This window comes from Eptesicus fuscus, chromosome 2, assembly GCF_027574615.1.
Source record: "Eptesicus fuscus isolate TK198812 chromosome 2, DD_ASM_mEF_20220401, whole genome shotgun sequence".
NCBI lineage: Eukaryota > Metazoa > Chordata > Mammalia > Chiroptera > Vespertilionidae > Eptesicus > Eptesicus fuscus.
In genome coordinates, this window is record NC_072474.1 from 34,439,124 (window position 1) to 34,449,241 (window position 10,118).

Genomic DNA, 10,118 nt, shown 5'->3' on the forward strand with positions numbered 1-10,118 from the left:
AAGAAAGCCCTTTTAGAAATCTTGGAAAATTCTGCTTCTGTACAGAAACAGAAATGAAGCAGAATTTACAATTTCAATGACCTGTTATGATTAATTATACACTCAAAATATTTTTACTGATTTAAGTAAGAGTAATTTCATTAATAATATGAAAATTTAAAGAAAATATTACTTTTAAATGAATAAGGTAATAACAATAACCATAATATCAAACTTTCATCAAAGGTTGCAGAAAAAAATATGCAGACAAGCAATGAAAGGGAAGTGTCAGGAAACACGTATGCTGGTGATAATGATGACAGTGACAGAAATGGATTGGGACAGCAAAGTAACAATGAAAAAACTGATACTCAGCAGCCAAATGATAATATTAATGAAAACACAGTCATTTTAATGAATAAGGTAATAATAAACCCAAATGATAAAAGCCAAATGACAAAATTAATGCAAACACAGCCCTGTTAATGAATAAGGTAATAACAGTATCCTTAATATCAAAATTCCATCAAAGGTTGAAGAAAGGAAGGAACCGAAAAATAGTAAAAGGGAAGAGTCAGGAAACATGCATGATGGTGCTGATGACAGTGACAGTCATGGATTGAGTCAGCACAGCAACAGGGAACAAACTGATACCCAGCAGCCAAATGATAAAATTAATGAAAACGCAGTCATTTTAATGAATAAGGTAATAACAAACCCAAATGATAAAAGCCAAGTGACAAAATTAATGAAAACTCAGTCCTTTTAATGAATAAGGTAACGACAACATCATTAATATCAAACTTTTATCAAAGGTTGAAGAACAAAAGACCCAGACAAGCAGTAAAAGGGAAGTGTCAGGTAACATGCGAGATGGTGCTGAGGACGACAGTGACAGTGCTGGTGTGAGGAAGAGAAGCGGCACTGAACACAGTGATGAGCAGCAGCTGCCTCTTAAACAGAACAAGTCAGACAGGTAAGTCTATAGCAGTATTTAGCAGCAGCTAATTATTTCTTTCTTATAAAACAAATCCCAATTTGAGCTAATATTCAAGATTAACCAATTTTATATTTATACTGTTGAATAGATAGAACCTTACTTGCTAATCAGAAAAACTCATACATATCAACAAAAACTGAGACAGCATATTTTTGAGCTTTTAATGATAATTATTGTATTTAAAAAATAAAAACCAGAATTGGTCCATGGGAGGAAAAAGGCATTCTCCTGCACTACTGGTAGATGAAATTACAACGTCTTTTCTGAAGGGTAATTGAGTTTGTTTCAAAAATTCAAGTATTGTCCTTCTTCATCCCAATAGCTTCACTTCCACAACTAGATCCTACATGAAAACATGACTTGTATAAACATACACATATGCAGTCTAAGGACATTTATTTTATGTTATTTTATATTTAAAACATACAGTAGGTCATTACATGTGTATATACAGTATATGTAATATTACAGAGGCTAACAACATATACATTTGTTCTTTGACATTTGGGCATTTAACTTTCTGCCATTTCAGGGAACTTACTGTGTGGTTTGAGGGGATAAGAAAGGAGAGGGATCTCTTCAATAAGTGGTTTCCAGGCTAAAAAAAAGCACGACTGCCCAGACATCCATTAGTCTTTGAACCAGGGACAGATGATGAGGAAGGAACAATGTATCTTCCTACCTTGACTTAGGTCATCAGATGTGTTCCAGTTCAGGGAATAAAAGTTATGTCAGCCAGTAAGTGGTGGAAACAAATTAATCCTAGACAGATTGTGGCCTCATTAAATATTTCATACATTGGGAGAGGTGGCAGCAGAAATAGAAAACTAAAACCTTTTTTGAAACATAGGCCGGTGTGAATTATATCAAGAATCTTTATTTGATATACAGAAAGCTGATCTTTCACGAAAAATTTTGTTTCTCTTATTAAAGAAATGGATTCCCTCATTGGTGGTGTGGATTTTACCGCAAACATCGCATTGGCATTGCTGATTCTTCTCCTTCATCAGATAGAGTGGTCTTCAAGGTAAAGTGCTCTCTTGTGAAATTAATTTTCTTTCTCTAAATTGAATTTTGTGTAACACATACCCTTAAAATTTCCTAGTGGCATACCTATCATAGATGCAAATTAGTCCTTTTATAGTTAAATCCTCAAGCTGGGAAATGTTTTATTTTTGTTTTATTGATTTTAGAGAGAGTAGAAGGGGATGGGAGGGAGGGAGAGAGACAAAGATAGAGAAAGAGAAAGAGAAATTGAGAGAGAGAGAGAGAGAGAGATTCATGTGAGAGAAAAACATTGATTGGCTGCCGCCTGCGAGGAGCATGTTCCTGATAGGATTGATCTGACATCCTGTGTAATGTCCTGATTGGGAATTCAACCATGACCCTTTAGTGCATGGGACGATGCTCTGTTCACTGAGCCCCACAGTCCAAAGGGGAAAATATACTTACTTTATTGCGTCATTCCTTTTATATGCAATTTCCACAACAATTGAATCCATAGAGACAGAAATCACACTAGTGTTTCCCACAGACTGGGTAGGGGGAATGGGGAGTTCCTCTTTTATGGGAATGAGATTCCCTTCTGGATTGGTGACAGGCTGTGGAATTAAATAGAGGTATTTATTGCACAACATGGTACAATGTGCCAAATGTTTCTGAAGTTTATACTTTAAAATGGTTTAGTTAATGTTTGGTGAAGTTTAATCACAAAGAAAAGAATACTGCCATAATTAATCAGTTGAATTAAGATCATGTTACACACCTTTTAAAACAATCCAATAGGCTCATTTAAAACATGTCTTCTGGTAAAGGTTACATTGTTAATTTGAGAATTTTTTTTATGTCTTGAGGTAGTCCTGTATTGCTGTTAATTTCCCTCTTAGGACAGCTTTCATGTTGTCCCATAGATTTTGATTTATCATGTTCTAATTTCATTTGTCTCAAGGTATCTTTTCATTTCTTCCTTGATCTCATTGTTAATCCATTCACTGTTTAGTAACAGGTTATTTGCCCTATTGTGTTCATGTGTAATTAATTTCTAATTTGATCACATTGTGGTTGGAGAAGAGGTGAGGAATGATTTCCATCTTTTTAAATTTACTGAGACTTGTTTTTGTTTTATGGCCTTACACGTGGCCTACCTAAGGAAGCACCTGAAAAAAAACTTTATACCCTGCAGTTTTAGGTTCAAAATGCTCTGAACATATCAATGAAATTCATTGAATTTTGGTTGGACTTTTTAAAATACACTGTATACATTTACATACTTTATCTTTTTTTTGAAAGACCTATCTATTAATATCAATGGGGTATTGAACTCCCTAACTGTGATTATATTGATATTTGCTTTATATATTGAGGTGCTCCTCTGGTGGTGCATATATATTCATAAAGGTTATTTCTTCTTGTTGGATTGATCCCATATCATTATGTATTGGCCTCCTTTGTAGCCTTAGATTTAACTTCTATATTTTCTGACATAAATATTGCTTTCCAGCCTGTTTATGTGATTTGCATTTTATATTCATTCATTTATTTATTTGAATTATATTGGGGTGGCATTGGTCAACATGAACATATAGGTTTCATGTGTGGGTTACTAAATTAATTACAAAACTTGTATATAGGACCATGTGCCCATCACCCAAAGTCAAATCTTCTCCTGTCACCTCATATTAGGACCACTTTCTCTCCACAACCCTTCATTGTTTGCATTTGAAAAAATTTTAAGAATATATTTTATTTTTTACATATATTGTTATTGATTTCAGAGAGAGGGAGAGGGATATAAAGATATAAACATCGATAAGTGAGAAACATCCATCCTCTGCCTTCTTCATGCCCCCTTCTCGGGATTGGGTCTGTATCCTGGGCATGTGCCCTGACCAGGTATCATACTGGTGACCTCTTATTTCCTATGTAGACACTTGACGACTGAGCAACACTGGCCAGGTGAACAATATTTTTGGTTGAATTTTCATTGATTGATTTTGAGAGAGAGCAAGGAAAGGGAGAGAGACACAGAGAGAGACCTACAAAGAGAGAGAACCATTGATTTGCTGTTTCCACTTACTTAGGCATTCATTTCTTGCTTCTTGTATATGCCTAAAATGAGAGTTTGAACCAAAACTTGCTCTGTAGAAACAACACTATTCAATTGAGCCACAAGGCCAGGGCCTATTTTGTTTGTATTTTCAGGAACTATCTTTTTCCTCCTTTACATTCAGTATGTGTGTATCTTTTGCTGAGGTGGTTGTTTTGTAGACAGCACAAATAGGAATTTGTTTTCTTATCCAGCTATCTACTCTATGTCTTTTGATTGGAGCTTTTTTAGATATATACATTTATAGGAATTATTGATAGCTACTCACTTATTGCTATTTTATTCTTTATTATTATACCCCCCGCCTTTTTTCTATTACTTTATATAGAAACTAGAAGCCCATTGCACGAAGTTTCGTGCAAAAGACCTTCCTTCACCTGGCTGCTGGCACCAGTTTTCCCCACCAGCACCAGTTTTCCACTGGCCACCTGCTGATTGAACGCCTCCCGCCAGTGCAATCGGCCACCCTGAGTTCCTCCAGTGCCATTTCCTCTAGCCACCCACCGATTTGAGCGCCACCCGCCCAGCGCGATAGGCCACCCTGAGTTTCTCCAGCTGATCGGGCTGGCGGAGGCACTCCCGAACTGTGGGTGGCCAGAGGAAAACTGGTGCTGGTGGAAAACTGGTGCCTGCATCCACACAATCAGGCACCCCAAGTTCCGCCACAATCGCCTTTCGCTGGCCTTTGGGGCTGGCAGGAGGAACGGGGGCGCAGGGACTCGTGAGTCCCCATCCCCCGTCAGCCCAATCGGACACCCCGAGTCCCGCCCCCAGCCTCCCAACAGCCCAATCGTGGTTGTATTGGAGTGATGGTAATTTGCATATTACCATTTTATTAGGTAGGATCCCTTTAATGATTCCTTTAATACAGTCTGTTTTGTGTGATGAAACTTCTTTAGGTAACCTAGGAAGCTCTTATCTCTTTTTCAATATTAAATGACAGCTTTGCTAGGTAGAGTAGTCATAGATGTAGGTCCCTTCATTTTTATCACTTTGAATATTTTTGTATCAGTCTTTGCCAGCCTGAAATACGTCTGTTGAGAAAACATCTAACAGACTTATTGGGACACCCCTTATAGGTAACTATGTACTTTTTCTTTCTGCTTCTAAAATCCTCTCTTTGTCTTTAACCTTTGCCATTTTAATTATGAAGTAGCTTCGTGTATGCCTCTTTCTGTTCTTCTTGTTTGAGACTCCCTTTTCTTGCCTTACTTTGTATTTTTCTTCAACAGGTCAGGGAGGCCTCAGTCATTTTATTTCTTTAAATAGGTTCTTAATTTTTGCTCTCACTCTCCTCCTTCTGGTACCCCTATAATGTGGATGTAGCTATGTTTTCTGTTATCCCAGAAGTCCCTTAAACTACGCTCATTAAAAAAAGTATATCTATATAGTATAGAAAAATATATATATATACAATATATTAGAGAATATATTTCTAATTCGGCGTTTCCTGCTACCTTTTCTTAGAAATGAAACATTCTAATATGTACTTCACCTTATCTGCTGTTTATTCTTCATTTCAGGTATTTGTATTTCTTCACTTCTGAGTGGATATTTTATATGATTCATTTTTCCTTTTTTAAATATTTTCTTTATTGATTTCAGAGAGGAAGAGAGAAGGAGATAGAGAGATAGAAACATCAATGATGAGAGAGAAGCATTGATCGGCTGCCTCCTGCACCCCCCTCCACTGGGGATTGAGCCACAACCCAGGCATGTGCCCTTGGACAGAATGGAACCTGGGCCCTTCTATCTACCGGCTGAAGCTCTATGCACTGACCCAAGCAGGCTAGGGCTCATTTATCTGTTTTTTTATACTTGCTTTCTCATTGTCGAAGTTCTCACATTTGTTCCTTTAGTATCTTTATAACCATGTTCTTCAATCTTGTATCTGGTGCATTCCTTGCCTCCATTTAATTTAGCTCCTTTATCTGGGAATATTTCCTGTTGTGTTTCGTGTGCGTGTGTGTGTGTGTGTGTGTGTGCGTGCGCACGCGTGCACGGACATGTGTGTGTGTGTGTTTTCATTTTGGGCATCTTTCTTCTTCTCCCCATTTAAGCTGCCTCTCTGTATTTGTTTCTACCAATATGGGTAGAACAGTTTATGCCTCCCAGTCTTGGTAAAATGGACTTATGTATTGATGGTGTCTTGTCAGGCTCATTTGCACAATCTTTCTGAATACCAGAAACTAGGTGCTCCAGGAATGTCACTTGTGTGTGTTATGTCAGCTCTCCTTTAGTATAATATTGATGCTGGCCTATTTGTAGATGGGGGTTGATGTTCAGGCTGGCTGACCAGAGTGTACAAGCTGCTATGCGAAGGCTGATGCCATGCCAAATAATACACACCAGAATGCTGTGGTGCCTGTGGGATCTTCATTTGGGTGTTCTGATTGTGGAGATAATTGGTTCCTGCTCTGTAGCTCCCCACTGGAGCCTCTTGTGAGGGCACTGTGTTGACACTAAGTCAATGTCAGTCTCTACCTGTGACTTCCCTTGGGTGACCTGTGTGGAGCAACAAAGTGTTGCAGTGTTTGTGAATGCCTCTGCTAGGCCTAGGTGCACCAGGGAGAGGCTGAGCTGCACAACAATGCTTCCTTGCTCCAGCACCAAGCCTGTGAGGCAGCTATGAACAACACAAGTCTCTCTGAGATCTACCTCTTGCCTACCAGCTTTCTGTAGGGGTCAGTCACTGAAAGAGCTCCCATTGGTATGTGAGTCCAATGAGGTAAGTGAGTCATCAGGTAGGTGTGAATGGTGCTTACCATGTTGATACAGATTCAAACTCAGCTTCATTTCTGGTATGAGGCCCCTCAGTAGAAGTCCCAGGCTATGCAAATAGCAGCTATCACCCACTGGATACCTGTGTACCCAATGGTTTGTTGGTACCTTCAGAGACTCTTTAGGGTAAGGTCAACAGAATTCATCCGGTCCCAAAGACCACGATTTGGTCTGAAACTAGGAGAAACATAACTCACTTTCCAAAATTGTACCTAACTATCAAGTGATTGGCTTCACTCTGCTCCAAAGTTGTAGTATGTTGGTTCATATATTTTATAAATGCCACCACATTTGATACCTTTAAGTATCTTAAGAAATGTAAAAGGCAATGTGGGAAACAATAGCCTCATGAAAAAAGAGGAAAGCTTGCTATTTGTTACTGAGGCACAATGTCTCATCTTTTAAATCTATCTGTGTAGCGCAAGATCCAGGTAGGAAAGAAAAAAGCGGCAATGTTGCATCTTTGTCTTTTTATTTCATTGTCTCTCATAGATAAATGGGATGAGGGGGACATAAAAATGTTAGGCAGCAAAGAGGAGATTGCAATGTGAATAGGACACAAAATTAAGAAAGCCCTTTTAGAAATCTTGGAAAATTCTGCTTCTATAGAGAAACAGTAATGTAGCAGATTTACAATTTCAATATCCTGTTACGATCAAATTAAACATTCAAAATATTGTATTGATTCAAATCAGATCAATTTCATTAATATCATGAAATTAATGAAAACACAATCTTTTAAGGGAATAAGGTAATAACAATATCTTTAATATCAAACATTCACCAAAGGTTGAAGGAGAAAAGAAGCAGACAATCAGTGAAAAGGAAGTGTCAGGAAACATGTATGCTGGTGATAACAGTGACAGAATGGATTGAGACCTCAAAGGAACAGTGAACAAACTGATACCCAGAAGCCTAATGATAAAGTTAATGAAAACAAGGTCTTTTTAATGAATAAGGTAATAGCAAAGGTAAATGATAAAGCCAAATGATAAAAGGAATGGACAGCACAGTCTTCTTAATGAATAAGGTAATAACAGCATCCTTAATACAAACTTTCATCAAAGGTTGAAGAAAAGAAGGAACAAACAAGTAGTAAAAAGGAAGAGTCAGGAAACATCTATGATGGTGCTGATGACAGTGACAGTGATGGATTGAGTCAGCACAGCAACAGTAAAGAAACTGGTAACCAGCAGCCAAATGATCAAATTAATGAAAACACTGTCATTTTAATGAATAAGGTAAGAACAAAGCCTTTAAGTGATAAAAGCCAGAGGATAAAACTAATGACAACACAGACTTTTTAATGAATAATCTAATAACAATATGCTTAATATCAACTTTCATCAAAGATTGAAGAAAAGAAGGAGCACAGTGTTGGTGTGAGGCCAAAAAGCAACAGCAAACCAAGTAAAAAGCGGGGCACCTTCAATTTATGAAGAATGTAGAGTCTGATAGGTAAGCCTATGGCAGTATGTAACAGAAATAAATTATTCTTTTCCTACAAAACAAGTTTCCCATTTGAGCTAATATTCATGATTCATGATTTATATTTATATCAGAGAGTTTGAACCTTACTTGGTAGTCAGAAAAACACAAATCAACAAACAATGAGTTACCATTATTTTATACTTAAAATGATAATTATTTTATTTAAACAATAAAAACAAGAATTAGCCCACAGGAGAAAAAAGGCATACTTGTGCAATATTGGTAGATTAAATAGCACACATCTTTTTCTAAAATATAGGTGTGTCATTCCTTTATTCCAATATCTTCACTTCCAGAACTAGTTTGTACATGAAAACAGGACTTGTATAAACATACACATATACAGTCTGAGGCCCGGTGCACAAATTTGTATGCAGGTAGGTTCCCTTAGTCTGGCCGCGATCAGCCAATAGGGGCCTTGGAGGTTGGCTTGGGAAAAGGACCACGAGACGTTGGCCAGCAAGAATGATGGCCAGAGCGAGTGCCACAGGAAGGTTGGCCAGCTGACTGGGGTGGTGTTGGTTGGAGCTGTGGGAGGTTGGCTGGCCAGGGGAAGGTCCGCAGGAGGTTGGCGGCCTGGGGAACCTATGCGGGAGGTTTGTCCTAGCAGGGTAAAGGGAGGAAAGGGCTGAAGGACATAGGCCAGCAGTGAGAGTTGCTGTGGGAGCTCACTAACAACCAGAGGCAGCTCCTGTGTTCAACATCTGCTTGCTGGTGGTCAGTGCATGTCATAGTGACTGGTAGACCATTTGTTCCATCATTTGGTCACTTACGCTTTATATATATAGATAAAATATACCGTACGTAATTACATGTAGTATATTAGTATATATACACATGTGTATATGTATAATGTATATATGTGTGTGTGTGTGTGTGTGTGTGAGTATATATACACACACACACACATATATATAAATATATATGTGTGTGTGTGTGTGTATATATATATACTAGATTCCGGTGCATGAACTTCGTGCATGCGGGGTGTGTTCCTCAGGCCAGCCTGCACCATCTCCATAATGAGCCCCCCTTGAGGGATGACGACTGCCCATTTAGACCCGATCTCATTGGGATTGGGCCTAAACGGCAGTTGGATATCCCTCTCACAATACAGGACTGCTGGCTCCCAACTGCTCACCTCCCTGCCTTCCTGATTGCCCTAACCGCTTCTGCCTGCCAGCCTGATCACCTCCTAACCACTCCCCTGCCAGCCTGATTCAGGTCTTAACTGCTCCAGCCAGCCTGTATGCCCCAACTTCCCTCCTCTCCCGGCCTGGCACAACCCCTAACTGCCCTCCCCTGCAGGGTTGATTGCCCCCAACTGGAATCCCTTGCAGGCCTGTTCCCTCTCAACTGCCCTCCCTTGCAGGCCTGGTCCCTCACAACTGCCCTCCCCTGCTGGCCAGATTGCGGTAGCCATCTTGTGTCACATGGGGTTAGGTTCTTTGACCACATGGGGGCAGCCATCTCTTGTGTTGGAGTGATGGTCATTCTGCATGTTATGTTTTTATTAGATAGGATAGAGGCTTGGTGCATGGATGTCGGCCAGAGGGTTTGCCCTTAAGAATGTCCCAGATCAGGATGGGGTTCCCTTGGGGCATAGGACAGCCTGGGCAAGGGGCCTGTGTAGGTATCAGCCACCCTGCCCCCTGGTGACCCAAGCGGATGCCCTGGTATCTGGGTTTATTGTTTCTACAATTGAAACTTGTACATTAAAGCAGGGCCAAGACAGGACAGGGCTGCAGAAGCTTGGCTTCC

At 39.4% G+C, this 10,118-nt stretch overlaps 1 protein-coding gene across 1 annotated transcript; it reads left to right on the forward strand.

The window, feature by feature from the left end:
• The first annotated feature begins 228 nt into the window (after positions 1-228).
• Positions 229-8,305, forward strand: LOC129151105 (uncharacterized). Its single transcript, XM_054724938.1, has 6 exons — positions 229-402; positions 512-685; positions 795-955; positions 7,753-7,825; positions 7,934-8,107; positions 8,219-8,305. The coding sequence occupies exons 1-6, from the start codon at positions 241-243 to the stop codon at positions 8,303-8,305; spliced, it is 831 nt and encodes a 276-aa protein (XP_054580913.1). The 5' UTR covers positions 229-240.
• The last annotated feature ends 1,813 nt before the right edge of the window (positions 8,306-10,118 follow it).